The sequence below is a fragment of the Scyliorhinus torazame genome, chromosome 10 (genome assembly GCF_047496885.1).
Source record: "Scyliorhinus torazame isolate Kashiwa2021f chromosome 10, sScyTor2.1, whole genome shotgun sequence".
Lineage (NCBI taxonomy): Eukaryota > Metazoa > Chordata > Chondrichthyes > Carcharhiniformes > Scyliorhinidae > Scyliorhinus > Scyliorhinus torazame.
In genome coordinates this window covers 78146668-78164422 of record NC_092716.1, presented here as the reverse complement: position 1 = coordinate 78164422, position 17755 = coordinate 78146668, and the positions used below count along the sequence as shown (strand labels likewise).

The 17755-nt window shown below is 48.3% G+C and overlaps 1 protein-coding gene across 2 annotated transcripts in view; it reads right to left on the bottom strand.

Annotated features, from left to right (window-relative positions):
• The window catches only part of lpcat2 (lysophosphatidylcholine acyltransferase 2), a 101788-nt gene that overhangs the window by 61798 nt on the left and 22235 nt on the right, over positions 1-17755 (bottom strand). For both annotated transcript variants that reach the window (XM_072518274.1, XM_072518275.1), the window contains exons 4-6: positions 14785-14897; positions 14615-14675; positions 13873-13931 (exon numbers count right to left, since the gene is read on the bottom strand). In XM_072518274.1, the coding sequence (XP_072374375.1) occupies positions 13873-13931; positions 14615-14675; positions 14785-14897 (233 nt within the window). The remainder of the gene's footprint in view (positions 1-13872; positions 13932-14614; positions 14676-14784; positions 14898-17755) is intronic.

Here is a 17755-nt window from a genome sequence, read left to right as displayed (position 1 = left end):
GCCAGAAGAGTCTTGGACCTTTATTCAGACGGAAAAACTGGACTCGAACTGAGGGGATAAGGTTGTGGGGGGAGATGTTGGTTGTCTATGGGGTTGTAAATATGGGTAAAGAATAATTCATGGGGGGGGGGGGGGGGATGATGGATGGGGATGTGGGTAGAGTTCTGGTTAAAATTCCTAAAATTCCTTTTTTTCTTTTCTGTAGACGAGATGATGATGGGGAATGTGGGCGTCGGTGCTGGAGGGAGGTGAGACTGAGACTCGGGGATGAGGGAACAGGGATAATGGCCGCAACAGGAGCTGCGCCGCAGGGAGCGGGGCTGGTTCAGGAAAGCGCAGGCTTTTTCCCGCGCAAAAAGGGGGGGGATGGAGGAAGGTAAGGAGGAAGAGAGACTCCCACACGGGGAGATCAACGGGAAGGCGGGGGAAGCCGGGGTCAGCAGAAGTCAGCTGACTCACGGAAGTAATATGGGGGGAGCAAAAGAGCTAGATGTGGATCTAGCGGGGGGGGATTTTAGGATTGCTGCTGCACTGTCCGAGGGGGAACTGAAAATGGAAGAGGTGGTCGGGACGGGGGTTCCCCCGCCTGGGGGACTGGAGGGTGCGGGAGGCGCGAACACGGGACTGGCCTAAGATAGGAGATGGCTAGTCGGCGGGGGCGGGTGGGGGGGTAACCCCCCAATCCGGCTGATCACGTGGAATGTGAGAGGCCTAAATGGGCCGGTTAAGAGGGCCCGAGTGTTCGCGCACCTAAAGGGACTGAAGGCAGACGTGGTCATGCTTCAGGAGTCACATCTGAAGGTGGCAGATCAGGTCAGGTTAAGGAAGGGATGGGTAGGACAGGTGTTCCATTTGGGGCTGGATGCGAAGAATAGAGGGGTGGCAATACTGGTGGGAAAGTGGGTGTCGTTTGAGGCCAAGAGCATAGTGGCGGACAAGGGAGGCCAATACATGATGGTGAGTGGTAGGTTGCAGGGGACGGAGGTGGTACTGGTGAATGTATATGCCCCGAACTGGGACAATGCTGGATTCATGAAACGGATGTTGGGGCGTATTCCAGACCTGGAGGTAGGGGCTTGATAATGGGTGGGGATTTTAACACGGTGCTGGACCCAGCGTTAGATCGCTCCAGATCTAGTACGGGGAACAGGTCGGCTGTGGCCAAGGTGCTTAGGGGGTTTATGGACCAGATGTGCCGTGGAGATTTGCCTGGCCTTTGGCCAGAGAATTTTCTTTTTTCTCCCACGTACATAAGGCCTACTCCCGGATAGATCTTTTTGTTCTGGGCAGGGCATTGATCCCGAAAGTGGAGGGAACGGTGTATTCGGCCATAGCCATTTCAGACCATGCCCCGCACTGGGTGGAGCTCAAGGAGGAGAGGGACCAACACCCATTGTGGAGGTTGGATGTGGGACTGCTGGCAGACGAGGAAGTGTGCGGGAGTGTATCGAAAGGCATCTGGAGGCCAACGACAACGGGGAGGTGCAGGTGGGAGTCGTATGGGAGGCGCTGAAGGCGGTGGTCAGGGGAGAGTTAATATCCATCAGGGCTCATAGGGTGAAGAGAGAGGGCAGGGAAGGGGAGAGGTTAGTGGGGAAGATTTTAAGGGTGGACAGGTGCTATGCAGAGGCTCCTGATGAGGGACTACTCAGGGAGAGACAAAGTCTCCAGACGGAGTTTGACCTGTTGACCACAGGGAAGGCAGAGGCACAGTGGAGGAAGGCACAGGGGGCGATATATGAATATGGGGAGAAGGAGAGTCGGATGCTGGCACATCAGCTCCGTAAGAGGATGGCAGCGAGGGAAATAGGCGGAGTCAAAGATGGCAGGGGAACTACGGTGCGGAGTGCAGGGTAAGTGAATGAGGCTTTTAAGGCCTTTTACGAGGAACTGTATAGGTCCCAGCCCCCAGGGGGAAGAGGGGATGCGGCGATTCTTGGACCAATTGAGGTTCCCAAGAGTGGAGGAGCAGGAGGTGGCTGGTTTGGGGGCGCCAATTGGTGGAGGAGCTGGTTAAAGGACTGGGGAGCATGCAGGCAGAGAAGGCCCCGGGCCTGATGGATTCCCGGTGGAGTTTTAGAGGAAGTATGTAGACCTGTTAGCCCCGTTGCTGGTAAGGACCTTCAATGAAGCAAGGGAGGGGGGGACCCTGCCCCCAACAATGTCGGAGGCGACGATCTCTTTGATCTTGAAGCGGGATAAGGACCCACTGAATGTGGGTCGTACAGACCAATCTCGCTCCTTAACGTAGATGCTAAGTGGCTGTCAAAAATGTTGGCCATGAGGATTGAGGACTGTGTCCCGGGAGTGATTCACGAGGACCAGACGGGATTCGTAAAGGGTAGGCAGCTAAATACGAATGTGCGAAGGCTCCTAAATGTGATAATGATGCCATCGGTGGAGGGAGAAGCGGAGATAGTGACAGCCATGGACGCGGAGAAGGCCTTTGATCGGGTAGAGTGGGAGTATCTCTGGGAAGTGTTGAGGAGGTTTGGGTTCAGGGGAGGGTTTATTAGTTGGGTTAAGCTCCTGTATAAAGCCCCGGTGGCGAGTGTGGTCACGAACCGGCGGAGGTCGGAGTATTTCTGGCTGTACCGAGGGATGAGACAGGGGTGCCCCCGGTCCCCTCTGCTGTTTGCATTAGCAATTGAACCTTTGGCCATGGCGTTAAGGGAGTTGGGGAAATGGTAGGGGGTGGTTCGAGGGGGAGAGGAACATAGAGTGTCGCTGTACGCAGACGACCTGTTGCTGTACGTAGCAGATCCAGTGGAGGGGATGGTTGAGGTAATGCAGATCCTACGGGAGTTGGGAGACTTTTCGGGCTATAAGCTCAATATGGGAAAGAGTGAGCTCTTTGTGATCCATCCGGGGGACCAGGGAAGAGGGATAGATGACCTACCATTGAGGAGGGCGGAAAGGAGCTTTCGATACTTAGGGATTCAGGTAGCTAGGAGCTGGGGGGGCACTGCACAAACTTAATTTGAAGCGGCTGGTGGAACAGATGGAGGAGGATTTTAAAAGGTGGGACATGCTGCCACTCTCGCTGGCGGGTAGGGTACAGTCGGTTAAAATGGTGGTCCTCCCGAGGATACTTTTTGTATTCCATTGCCTCCCAATTGTGATTACGAAGGCCTTCTTTAAGAGGGTAAGCAGGTGCATTATGGGATTTGTGTGGGCGAGCAAGACCCCGAGGGTAAGGAGGGGGTTCCTGGAGTGTAGCAGAGATAGAGGAGGTTTGGCGTTGCCGAATTTGGGTGGGTACTATTGGGCAGCCAACGTGGCAATGATCCGTAAGTGGGTGATGGAGGGAGAGGGGGCGGCATGGAAGAGGTTGGAGATGACATCCTGCAAAGGAACGAGCCTGGGGGCGCTGGTGACGGCACCGCTGCCGCTCTCGCCGACAAGGTACACCACGAGCCCGGTGGTGGCGGTAACGCTAAAGATCTGGGGGCAGTGGAGATGGCACAGGGGTGCGATGGGAGCCTCGGTGTGGTCCCCGATCAGAGACAACCATCGGTTTGTCCCAGGAAGGATGGACGGGGGGTTTCAGAGCTGGTATCGGGCAGGGATTAGAAGAATGGGGGACCTGTTCATTGACGGGATGTTTGCAAGCTTAGGGGCGCTGGAGGAGATGTTTGGGCTACCCCTGGGAAATGCTTTCAGGTACATGCAAGTGAGGGCGTTTGTGAGGCGGCAGGTGAGGGAATTTCCGCTACTCCCGCCACAGGGGGTTCAAGATAGGGTGATTTGGGGCGTATGGGTCGGAGAGGGCAAGGTGTCGGCGATATACCAGGAGATGAAAGAAGAGGGGTGGCTTTGGTAGAGGAGCTGAAGGGTAAATGGGAAGAGGAGTTGGGGGAGGAGATTGAGGAAGGGCTATGGGCTGATGCCCTAAGTAGGGTTAATTCCTCTTCCTCGTGTGCCAGGCTTAGCCTGACACAATTTAAGGTGGTTCATAGAGCGCATGTGACGGGGGCGAGGCTGAGTAGGTTCTTTGGGGTGGAGGCCAGATGTGGGAGGTGCTCAGGAAGTCCAGCGAACCATGTCCATATGTTTTGGTCATGCCCGGCACTGGAGGGGTTCTGGAGGGGAGTTGCGGGAACAGTATCTAAGGTGGTGAAAGTCCGGGTCAAGCCAAGCTGGGGGCTAGCACTATTTGGAGTAATGGACGAGCCGGGAGTGCAGGAGGCGAAAGAGGCCGGCATTCTGGCCTTTGCGTCCCCAGTAGCCTGGCGAAGGATCTTGCTAATGTGGAAGGAGGCGAAGCCCCCCAGCGTGGAGGCCTGGATAAATGATATGGCAGGGATCATCAAGTTGGAGAGGATAAAGTTTGCCCTGAGGGGGTCTGCGCAGGGGTTCTACAGGCGGTGGCAACCATTCCTAGACCATCTCACGGAGCGTTAGATGATGGTTGGACAGCAGCAGCAGCAACCCGGGGGGGGGGGGGGCATTTGAGTAAGAAAACACATGAATGATCCGTTAACTGACATGTACGGGAAGAATCCAATGTACAAAGTTCTGTATCTTATTGACTTTCCATGTTCATGTCTTGTCACGCGAGCTTTCTTTCTTTTCTTTGTTACGGGGGGGGGGGGGGGGGGGGGGGGGGGGTGTTGTATGGTGGAAAATATTGTTGAAAAATTCTTAATAAAAACATTTTTTTAAAAAACAATGCTGATTTTGATGAAGAACTTTTAAGTATTTAATTTTTCTTGATAAATGAATTAACAAGTGACTTGCTAGTATATAAAGTGAAGTTGAATTGCCAGATTCAGAAGTGAGTGAAGGATTCATGATTGATAGCTTCGAAGCCCGAACATTTATCATGCAGAATTTTATCAGCTCTCAATGGGCCACTCAACAACTTCTTCCAATGCATGAATTGTTACTCTACTTCCTTTGATAAAATCTGGAACCAATTCTTAGTTCAATTAAATCTCCACATTCTTCCTAAATGGATGATCCAAACTTGTGTGAAAATCTATAAACATGCAGCTGACCAGTGGGAATGTGAGTGGTGAGGACGATTGAAGAGCTCAAAGCAATTTAGACAAGTTGCGTGAATGGGTAAATATATGGAAAATGCAGCATATTATGGATAAGTATGATGTTATCGCTTCGGTAAGAAAAACAGAAGGGCATAGTATTATTTAAATGATGATGGATTAGGAAATGCTGATGTACAAATGAACCTGGCCTGGGTGTCCTTGTACACCAGTCGCTGAAAACAAGTATGCAGGTGCAGCAAGCGGTTAGAAAGGCAAATGGAGGACTTCCGGGTGCGGTGATGACCAGCTAAGTCGCACGTTTCGGCAGCTCCCGGTGGAAAGGACTTTTGGGCTCTTGATAGGAGCCCCAACGGCAATTTTAACGGCTAAAAACACTGTGCGGTAAACCAGAAGGTAATCCCCCCTGGACACGGATGGAAAAAGGAGAGGAAAGTGGCCGGATTGCGGTGGATCCTCTAGAGCAGCAGCAAGGAAGGCAAGCACAAAGCAAGATGGCGTCGGAAGGAGGCAGTTTAATATGGGGCCCTGACCAACAAGAGTTCCTGCGGCGTTGCGTGGAAGAACTTAAAAAGGAGATGAAGAAGGAGCTGTTGGCCCCGATATTACAGGTGATTGAAGGGCTAAAGGAGGAGCAAAAGACCCAGGAGCAGGAGCTTCGGGTCGTGAAGGCAAAGGCTGCTGAGAATGATTCCGACATACAGGGCCTGGTGGTGAAGACAGAGATGCACGAGGCACAACACAAAAGGTGTGCGGAAAGGCTGGAGGTGCTGGAGAATAATGCGAGGAGGAAGAATTTAAGGATTCTTGGTCTTCCCAAAGGTGCAGAAGGGGCGGACGTTGGGGCATATGTGAGCACGATGCTGCACTCGTTAATGGGATCGGAGGCCCCGACGGGCCCGTTGGAGGTGGAGGGAGCCTATCGAGTTATGGCGCGAAGACCGAGGGCTGGAGAAATTCCTCGAGCCATAGTGGTGAGATTTCTCCGATATAAGGACAGAGAGATGGTCCTCAGATGGGCAAAGAAAACTCGGAGCAGTAGGTGGGGGAACGTGGCGATCCGCGTATATCAAGATTGGAGTGCGGAGGTGGCGAGAAGGAGGGCAAGCTTTAATCGGGCCAAGGCGGTGCTGCACAAAAGGAAGGTTAAATTTGGAATGCTGCAGCCGGCAAGACTGTGGGTCACACATCAAGGGAAACACCACTACTTTGAAACGGCAGAAGAGGCGTGGACATTTATTGTCGAGGAGAAACTGGAATAAGCGGGCTAGAAAAAGAACGTTTGCGACAAAGTGGTGGGGCGAATAAGAGGGGTGAAGAGGGGGGGGAAAAGGGGGAAGAGATGATTTCCCAAGTAGTTAATCCTGCGACCCTGTAACTTTTCTCTCTTCCCCATGCCGTGGGGGAGGGGGGGAGGGAGGATGAGGAGCTGGGGGCGCCGGCCATTGGGGGCGGGGCCAAATGGGACGCGCGGGCTTTGTTCCCGCGCTATGGTAATCATGGCGGGAACAGGGAAGCAGGAAGGAGGAGGCCTCGCACAGTGGGAGCCGAGGTCACGGGGGGGGGGGAAGCCGAGGTCGGTCAGAGTTTGCTGACTTCTGGGAGCAACATGGGGGGTGCAATTACGTTTGTGAGGGATCTAGCGGGGGGGGGGGGGGTTAACTGGGTTGCTGCTGCTGGGGAGAAGGGGGAGCTGGTATGGGGTGGGGTGGTCGGGGCAGGAGGGCGCCGTTGGGGGGAGATACGGCTACGTGGGAACCGGGTGAGGAGCTGGATTGAAAAAGGAGATGGCTAGTCGACAGGGGGGGGGGGGGGGGGGGGGGGTAAAAGAGCCCCCCAACCCGGCTGATCACGTGGAATGTGAGAGGGCTGAACGGGCCGATAAAGAGGGTACGGGTACTCGCACACCTAAAGAAACTTAAGGCAGATGTGGTTATGCTGCAGGAGACGCATCTGAAACTGATAGACCAGGTCAGACTACGCAAAGGATGGGTGGGGCAGGTGTTTCATTCGGGGCTAGACGCAAAAAACAGGGGGGTGGCTATACTAGTGGGGAAGCGGGTAATGTTTGAGGCAAAGACCATAGTGGCGGATAGCGGGGGCAGATACGTGATGGTGAGTGCAAATTGCAAGGGGAGGCGGTGGTCTTAGTGAACGTATAAGCCCCGAACTGGGATGATGCCAACTTTATGAGGCGTATGTTAGGACGTATCCCGGACCTAGAGGTAGGGAAGTTGGTAATGGGTGGAGATTTTAATACGGTGCTGGACCCATGGCTGGACAGATAGAGGTCCAGGACCGGAAGGAGTCCAGCTGCAGCTAGGGTGCTTAAGGACTTTATGGAGCAGATGGGAGGAGTAGACCCCTGGAGATTTAGTAGACCTAGGAGTAAGGAGTTTTCGTTTTTCTTCTATGTCCACAAAGTTTATTCACGGATACTTTTTTGTTTTGGGAAGGGCACTGATCCCGAAGGTGACGGGGACGGAGTACACGGCTATAGCTATTTCGGATCACGCTCCACATTGGGTGGACCTGGAGATAGGGGAGGAAAAAGAACAGCGTCCACCCTGGAGAATGGACATGGGATTATTGGCAGATGAGGGGGTGTGTTTAAGGGTGAGGGGGTGTATTGAAAGGTACTTGGAACTCAATGATAATGGGGAGGTCCAGGTGGGAATGATCTGTGAGGCGCTGAAGGCAGTGGTTAGAGGGGAGCTGATATCTATTAGGGCACATAAAGGAAAGCAGGAGGGTAGGGAAAGGGAGCGGTTGTTGAAAGAACTTCTGAGGGTGGACAGACAATATGCGGAGGCACCGGAGGAGGGACTGTACAGGGAAAGGCAAAGGCTACATGTAGAATTTGACTTGTTGACTACGGGCAATGCAGAGGCACAATGGAGGAAGGCACAGGGTGTACAGTACGAATATGGGGAGAAGGCGAGCAGGTTGCTGGCCCACCAACTGAGGAAAAGGGGAGCAGCGAGGGAGATGGGGGGGGGTGAGAGATGAGGAGGGAGAGATGGAGCGGGGAGCGGAGAGAGTGAATGGAGTGTTCAAGGCATTTTATGAAAGATTATATGAAGCTCAGCCCCCAGATGGGAAGGAGAGAATGATGTGCTTTCTGGATCAGCTGGAATTCCCCAAGGTGGAGGAGCAGGAGAGTGTGGGACTGGGAACACAGATTGAGACGGAGGAAGTAGTGAAAGGGATTGGGAGCATGCAGGCGGGGAAGGCCCCGGGACCAGACGGATTCCCAGTTGAATTCTATAGGAAATATATGGACTTGCTGGCCCCGCTACTGATGAAAACCTTTAAATGAGGCGAGGGAAAGGGGGCAGCTGCCCCCCGACTATGTCAGAGGCAACGATATCGCTCCTCCTAAAGAAGGAAAAAGACCCGCTGCAATGCGGGTCCTATAGGCCCATTTCCCTCCTGAATGTGGATGCTAAGATTCTGGCCAAGGTAATGGCAACGAGGATAGAGGATTGTGTCCCGGGGGTGGTTCATGAGGACCAAACTGGATTTGTGAAGGGGAGACAGCTGAATACAAATATACGGAGGCTGCTAGGGGTAATGATGATGCCCCCATCAGAGGGGGAAGCGGAGATAGTGGTGGCGATGGATGCCGAGAAAGCATTTGATAGAGTGGAGTGGGATTATTTGTGGGAGGTGCTGAGGAGATTTGGCTTTGGAGATGGGTATATCAGATGGGTACAGTTGCTGTATAGGGCCCCGATGGCGAGCGTGGTCACGAATGGACGGGGGTCTGATTATTTTCGGGTCCATAGAGGGACAAGGCAGGGATGTCCTCTGTCCCCGTTACTGTTTGCACTGGCGATTGAGCCCCTGGCCATAGCATTGAGGGGTTCCAGGAAGTGGAGGGGAGTACTCAGGGGAGGAGAAGAACACCGGGTATCTCTGTATGCGGATGATTTGTTGCTATATGTGGCGGACCCGGCGGAGGGGATGCCAGAGATAATGCGTATACTTGGGGAGTTTGGGGATTTTTCAGGGTATAAATTGAACATGGGGAAAAGTGAGTTGTTTGTGGTGCATCCAGGGGAGCAGAGCAGAGAAATAGAGGATTTACCGTTGAGGAAGGTAACAAGGGACTTTCGGTACTTAGGGATCCAGATAGCCAAGAATTGGGGTACATTACATAGGCTTAATTTAACGCGGTTGTTGGAACAGATGGAGGAGGACTTTAAGAGATGGGACATGGTGTCCTTGTCACTGGCAGGTAGGGTGCAGGCGGTTAAAATGGCGGTCCTCCCGAGATTCCTTTTTGTGTTTCAGTGCCTCCCGGTGGTGGTCACGAAGGCTTTTTTCAAAAGAATCGAGAAGAGTATTATGAGTTTTGTGTGGGCCGGGAAGACCCTGAGAGTGAGGAGGGGATTTTTGCAGCACAGTCGGGACGGGGGGGGGGCTGGCATTACCGAGCCTAAGTGAGTACTACTGGGCCGCCAATGTTTCAATGGTGTGTAAATGGATGGGAGAAGAGGAGGGAGCGGCGTGGAAGAGATTGGAGAGGGCGTCCTGCAGGGGGACTAGCCTACAAGCTATGGTGACGGCACCATTGCCGTTCTCACCGAAGAAATACACCACAAGCCCGGTGGTGGTGGCTACATTGAAAATTTGGGGGCAGTGGAGACGGCATAGGGGAAGGACGGGAGCCTCGGTGCGGTCCCCGATAAGAAATAACCATAGGTTTGTTCCGGGGAGAATGGATGGGGGATTTGGAGCATGGCAAAGAGCAGGGGTAGCACAATTGAGAGATCTGTTCGTAGATGGGACGTTTGCGAGTCTGGGAGCGCTGACGGAAAAATATGGGTTGCCCCAAGGGAATGCATTTCGGTATATGCAACTGAGGGCTTTTGCGAGGCAACAGGTGAGGGAATTCCCGCAGCTCCCGACGCAGGAGGTGCAGGATAGAGTGATCTCAGAGACATAGGTGGGGGATGGTAAGGTGTCGGACATATATAGGGAAATGAGGGACGAGGGGGAGATCATGGTAGATGAGCTGAAAGGGAAATGAAGAGCTGGGGGAGGAGATTGAGGAGGGGCTGTGGCTGATGCCCTACGTAGGGTAAACTCATCGTCCTCATGTGCCAGGCTAGGCCTGATACAATTTAAGGTGTTACACAGGGCGCATATGACTGGAGCACGGCTCAGTAAATTCTTTGGGATAGAGGATAGGTGTGCGAGATGCTCGAGAAGCCCAGCGAATCACACCCACATGTTCTGGTCATGCCCGGCACTACAGGGGTTTTGGGTGGGGGTGGCAAAGGTGCTTTCGAAGGTGGTGGGGATCCAGGTCGAACCAAGCTGGGGGTTGGCTATATTTAGGGTTGCAGAGGAGCCGAGAGTGCAGGAGGCGAGAGAGGCTGATGTTTTGGCCTTTGCGTCCCTCGTAGCCCGGCGCAGGATATTGTTAATGTGGAAGGAAGCCAAACCCCCGGGTGTGGAGACCTGGTTAAACGACATGGCAGGGTTTATAAAGTTAGAACGGATTAAGTTCGTACTAAGCGGTTCGGCTCAAGGGTTCACCAGGCGGTGGCAACCGTTCGTCGACTACCTCACAGAAAGATAGAGGGAATGGAAAAGAAGAAGACAACAGCAGCAACCCGGGGGGGGGGGGGGGGGGGAAGAGGAGAATCGGACAGACTCTCAGGGATGTTATTGTATATGTATAGGCACTTGTTTTAGGTAATGTATATTGGACTGTTAGATTGTATCTTTGGAGAGTATTTATTTTTGACAAGGCAGTTGCCATTTAGTTTGGTTTTTGTTTCTGTTCATATATTATTTATTTATTTGTTTAAAACTGGCCACTGTTATTTATATTGCTTTATTGTTGTTTAAAAGAAACACTACTTTTGGCCAAAAAATCTTGAATAAAATATATTTTTTAAAAAAAGAAAGGCAAATGGAGTCGGGGAGAAGCGGCGCTGATATCCAGATCACAATCCCGCCTAACGGCCAGCTCCTTCAACTCAGCACCGACCGTCAAACCCAAAGCCAAAATGCCCCGCAAGCCGGTCCAAACATCTACAGTACTAAGGAGATCATCACGAACTAAGCAGACTGTCCAACCTACAGCTCCAACTAAGAAGGCACCAGCCAAGAAACCGAAAGTAAAGGTCACTAAAGGGAAAGAGAGTGATTCGAGCCAGGAGCCCAATGCTGTCCCTGCCCAAAAAGGGGAAAATAAAGAGGCACGAGAATTGAAGAACGCTGGTGGGCAAAAAAGTGTTGTCCAAGTCTGGAGAGTTTGCTAATCTCCTGTCACTTGTACAATTGAAAGGAATATTTTTATCAATTTTTATAAATGCAACATTTTTGTAGGTTGAGTGGGCAGATGTTGCGCATTTTTGCAGTGTGTTTTTACTTTCTGGAGACTTTGTATACTGACATGCATGCTGAAACTGCTTGCGATTAAACTTTTTTTGCTCCCTAAACCCCTAAATTCAACCATTTTCTATTTGTGCTGTCATTTGAAGATTTATTAATGTTGGTAGCTGTTAGTGGCATTTAATGCTCTCCATGTGAAATAAATAATTATTCTTGCTTGACAATTGGACAATGAAAAATGTAACTTTAAAAAAATAACTGTTTTAAAGTGAAAATATTATTTGGAATATGTTTTGACTCCATTTCCTGAATTCAATCCTATTTTGCCAAGTATCATGGCGTTTTAAATTTGCTACTTGAATAAAATTGGATACTGTTTGTTTGGGGGAAAAAAAGAAAGGCAAATGATGTGTTGGCCTTCATTGCAAAAGGACTTGAGTACATGAGCAAGGATGTCTCACTGAGGCTGCACAGGGCCTTCGTGAGACCACACCTGGAGTAGTGTTTGCAGTTTGGTTTTCTTTCCCAAAAAAGGATATACTTGCCACAGAGGCAGTGCAGCAAGGGTTTAGCAAACATATTCCTGAGATGGCGGGATTGTCAAACGAGGAAAGATTGGGCCAACTCGGCCTGAATTCACTGGAGTTTAAAAGACTGAGAAGGCTTCTTATTGAAATGTTTAAAATTCAGACAGGGCTGGACAGACTTGGTGAAGGGATGATGTTTCCTCTGGCTGAGGGGGTCTAAAGTGAGCGGTCACAGACTCAAGGTACGTGGTAGGCCACTTACAACTAAGATGAGGAGAAACATCTTCACTCAGAAGGTGAAGAAGTTTTGGGATTCTCTACCACAGAAGGCTGAGGAGGCCAAGTTACTGAATGTATTCAAGAAGAAAGTAGATACATTTGTAGACTCTAAAGGCATCCTGGGGTATGGGGAGAAATACGAGAGCTAGCGTTGAGATAGAGGATCAGACATGTTCATATTGAATGGTAGAGAAGGTTTGAATGGCCGAATGATCTACTCTGGATCCTATTTTGATGTTTCTACATCTGCATACAAAGTGATAGATGCATCTTAATCTCTTGTTATAACTTGGCAGAAAGGCAGAAATCCAAAGATTCTTCTCCTAGTTGTTGACTTGGATAAGAGGGAATAAACCCAGAATGCCAAAATATACAAGTAAACAATATGTTAGACTTGGCTGTGAATCTCCAGAAATATAGATTTGGACTTGCAAACACGGAGTCACAAATTGCAATCTCACTTTTCAGCAAATGTGAGACCAACTATTCTCATGTTGGTGAGGAAAATACAAGAATAGTTTGCAGATATAAAGAGTGCAGAAACTATAAAGAGCAATCAGTGTGGTCTTGGAAGCTTAGGTTATTCCTCACACAGTGAGTGGCGTTCTTTTTGAGAAACAGAAGTCATTCCAGTATAATAATATTAATCATAGTTATTATCACAAGTAGGCTGACATTAACACTGTAATGAAGTTACTGTTAAAAGTCCCTAGTCGCCACACTCCGGCGCCTGTTCACATGAACGGAAAGAGAATTCAGAAGCCCAAATTTCTGACCAGCACGTCTTTCGGGACTTGTGGGAGGAAACCGGAACACCTGGAGGAAACCCAGGCAGACATAGGGAGACCATGCAGACTCCGCACAGACAGTGACCCAAGCCGGATTCGAACCTGGGACGCTGGCGCTGTGAAGCAACAGTGCTAACCACTGTGCTACTGTGCCGAATTGTGGAAAAGTGTTCAAATCTATGCCTCTCAACATCCAAGGATCTTCAGAAAAAAGTAAAATGCATCAATAATATGTAAGATTCCAAAGATGCCTGAAACAAGAAAACATCTGAATCTGGGTTGACTTTAACCTGGTGTTGTAAGACTTCTTACTGTGCTCACCCCAGTCCAACACCGGCATCTCCACATCTGGGTTGACAGTCTGCTATACATTTCTTACCATATTACTTTGATTAACAAAGTTTAGGGCCTGGTCATAAACATGGCACATTATAATAACAATGTTAACTTATCTTTTAAAGCAGAATTGTGTGCCTTGACTGCGCCTTGACGGCCATCATATTTGGATTAATGGTTAAATCTCAGTACTTGGCGAATTCAACGCTTATTGAGTACTTCAAATCGACCAAACTTATACTTCCAGGATACAATGATTAACTCAGGACACAAATCTTGGATTACATGTTTCCTTAAGAAGTGTGAATTGTAAATTTCTCAGCATCAAACATGGAGATTGCAATCTTGGAGTTTTGGGGTAATTACCTCCCTTTAACACAAGAGACTAAATGAGTTGGGACAATTTATATCAGTATAGACACTATTAGGTTTTGTGGCAGGTTAGGATCAATGGCTTTTTCTCAATGTATGCTCTGAAGTGAGCAGTGCAAAAGTCAGAGTGAAAATTGATACCCATTTCAAGATGTCTAGCCGAGAAGAAAAGATGGGAGATGAAGAAATAAAATTGTACACACAAAAACTCACCATTTTGTTTGGGTATCGAATAAGTACTGGCTGTACGGGAACTCCAGGAATAAAAGCGCCTGTAAACATCAGAAAACAGTTAAGATCCTGATACTTTTTTTGAGGCTGCAAAACAGTGCCCTCTTGACTTACAAAATAGTGAAAGTATTAAATCTGGTGACTGGCGAGACTACAGATTGAGAAATGTGGTAAAATATGGTAATACGTGGGGCTGATCGTTGGAAGGAGATGACATATTTGGGTATTCTGCTGCGCATGAAGTTTGTCCTATCCCCATCTCTTAACCCGTCATAAATCATTTTCAGGAGTAACAATTCATTTTACTTGTGGCCAAATATTACGTTTTCTGATTACTTAGTGACACAACAATTGCATGCATCAGAAATCTACTGGAACAATAATTTAACTATTTGTGAATTACATTTGCCCAGCGTTACAAATTACTTTTCATCACATATTTGAAGGCTGGAACGGAAAGATTTGATATCTTTATAGACACCTCTACTAAACTAACATGCTAAAATTACATTAAAACAAAGAGTGAAAAGGTAGGAGCAAGGCAAGCTTAAATCCCTTCAAAGGCTCCTTTCTAGTTCTAATTCTTTCTCTAGCAAATGAGCAGGAAATTCTCAGTTACAACCATTAAATTGACAATTACAGTCCAATTTGAAAGGTTCGGTGTAAAGTACAGATTTAAAACTTGGACATAAGCATGGAAATTTAACCAGAACAGTTTACTCACCTGATTTGAAAGTGATGAGGCAAGTGCGATTTGTACAGGTGCCTTCTGGAAAAATCATCAGCTTGAAAGAAAAAGAATGGTACTTCAACGAAACAGTTTTGATACTGAACTAAAATCTAATAAAACTTAGAATTTAGACAATCACATCGATTCACGTGTGGTTAAAATACCTGAGGCCATTTCCCTTTGGACTGTGCACGCTTTGTAATCTCTTCAACAGTTTTCTTCCTCGAATTTGTCTCAGTGCGTGATACCAACACAGGTTGAGAACAACGCAGTAAACCTAAAACACAAAAACAAAAGGCTGGACAAACTCTTTCCCCCATTATTTTTAATTAGTGTCATTGCCTTGGGAAAAAAAACTGATTGACCCATGACATGAGGGTAGATAAGGCAGAGGTTAAAAAAAAAAGTCAGACCAAGAGTAAAGTTCATTTATCAAACTGAGAATCCCATTTATACACCTGGAGCATTATTACTGGAATAATTCTACTGAGTGCCACGTTGAAGTGTTTTTTCAATAAAACATTTCACCAGTATTTTCAACTGCCTCCACTCGGCTCATTAGAAAATGTTTTTGCTTTAGAGCGCCTCCAGTTGAATCGTTTTAAAAAGATAGTACTCAGGAAGTAGAGGAATCAATATTGTGGAAAGGAGTAAGTTTTCACTTATGACCACCTAGTTTAAGAGTCAAGTAATTCTAGTCAGGAATGTCACCAGTCTGTGCAGAATACAGCTTCTTCTCTCTGATGTAACGGTGTATCAAACCCCGCAACATTTGAAAAGGATCTTTAAAGCACCAATATGAGATTTCCCCCCCCCCCCCACACTTCTAACACCAGCCACCATTTACACCTGGAAATTTGGGATGCATTCGAACAACAACCTATATTCATCATCCCAAGTCACTTCATAGGAGCTTCATAAAATAAAAAAATGACTGAGCAGCAAGGAAATTTTTAGGCCACACATCCAAACAAGTTTGGTCAAAGAAGTAGATTTTTTTTAAGGAGCGTCTTAAAAGGAGGAAATAGAGAAAATCAAGGAAGAGAGGTATAGGGAGAGTATTTCAGAGCATATGGCTTTGTCAGCTGAAGGCATGGGCACCAACATGAAGCAATTAAAATCAGGGTTGCTTAAGAAGCCATAATTATATAAGTGCAGATTTTGTGTAGGGGTTGTGGAGCTACAGGAGATTACAGAGATAAGAAGGGACAACAAGGCCAGGGAAACATATGAAAACAAGGATGGGAATTTTAAAATCTAGGTGTTACATGACTGGGAGCCAACATAGGTCATAAATTAATGGGATTTGGTGCTAATTAAGAGACGGGCAGCAGAGTTTTGGATGACCTCAAATTCAGAGAGGGCAGACTTTGGGAGATCAGCCAGAAGTGCAGGAGAATAGTCAAGTCGCTGGCGGGGGGGTATTAGGTGGGACTCCTTGATATCGGGGCTGGGTTGTGGGGAGAGGCAGCATAAGATTATGCTCTATGCGGATGATGTGCTGCTGTTTGTGTCGAAGCCGGATGTCTCCATTCCCGCTGGCATTGACGTGGTGGATAGGTTTAGTGCCTTCTCCGGTTACAAGATTAATTTTACAAAGTCAAAAGCTATGCCTGCGGGAGAGTGGAGGGGAAAACCTCCCCCTCCCTTGCTAATTTTCCTTTTTGGTGGACCCCATTGGGGTTTAAGTACCTGGGTGTTACAATTGCCCCTTCTTTTCGGCAGTTATATGGGGCTAACCTTCCTCAGTTGATTGTTTCTATTAGGTGGAATTTGACTTGTTGGTCTTCCCTGTAGGTCTCATGGCTGGGCAGGATTGTCTTAATTAAAATGAATGTGTCGCCTAGATGGCTATACCCCTTACATACGTTGCCAATCTTGTTGTCAGCTAGAATCTCAAAGGAGATTAATAGCATTTTTTTATTTGGAAAAAGGAGAAGCCGCATCTAAAGTTTGCCAATGCAGCTCCAATATTCCAAGGGGGGGGGTTTGGGTGTCCCGAATATTAGGCAACATTAACTGGCCTCCCACCTTAGATTTATGAGACATTGGATTAGGAAGGACCCTGTCTCCATTTGGCTCGATATTGGAACAGAGCAGTCGTTTACCCTTTGCAGATCTTGTTATTTCATGGGGACAATAGGACAGGTTCTGTGAGATGCGAAAATTCTATTATTGTGAATACTCTTAGAGCATGGAGAATCTTCGGCCAACTAGAAGGGAAATCTAAACTGCCTTCCGCTCCTTCTCCCATGCAGGGCTGCCCGGACTTCTTACAAGGTCTTATGGACCATGGACTAGATACTTGGAGAGATAGAGGCATTTGGAGGCTGGGAGACACATTCAGTGACCTTCTGGTCATCCTTTGAGCAGCTATACCAGCTACTTGACATTCAAAGATGCTGCTTTTTATAAGTATCTGCAACTAAGAGACTTTATCCTGAATAAAACAATCCTGCATCTAATCATGGAATGAATTTACAGTGCAGAAGGAGACCATTCGGCCCATAGAGTCTGCACCAGCCCTTGGAAAGAGCACCCTATCTAAGCCCACACCTCCACCCGATTCCCATAATCCACCTAACATTTTTTGTTTGGACATTAAGGGCAATTCAGCATGGCCAATCCACCTAACCTGCACATCTTTAGACAGTGGGAGGAAACCGCAGCACCCTGAGGAAACCCATGCAGACACGGGGAGAACGTGCAGACTCCACACAGGCCATGGCCCAAGCCAGGAATCAAACCTGGGACACTGGAGCTATGAAGCAACTGTGTTAACCACTGTGCTACTGGGCCGCCTAGTAACTTCTCAATTTCTTCGGTCGAAAAAAAAATCCTGATTTCTACGGAGCCTAGATGAGTGATTAGCAAGTTTAATGATACCTTGTGTTTTAGATCCTGTGTTAGTACATTGGATACCTTGTAGTCTTGGGAAAAAGACTCAACAATTAATATTGATGAGAAAATATGGGGCAGTATATGGAATTATGCCAATAAATATTTGGTTTGTAATTGAATGAAGGAGACTCAGTTTAAGATACTGCACAATTTACATATCACACTTGTCTGACACAGAGGTTTGATCCTACAATATTCCCGATGTGCGCAAAGCACCTGGTTGTCGAGGGTGAT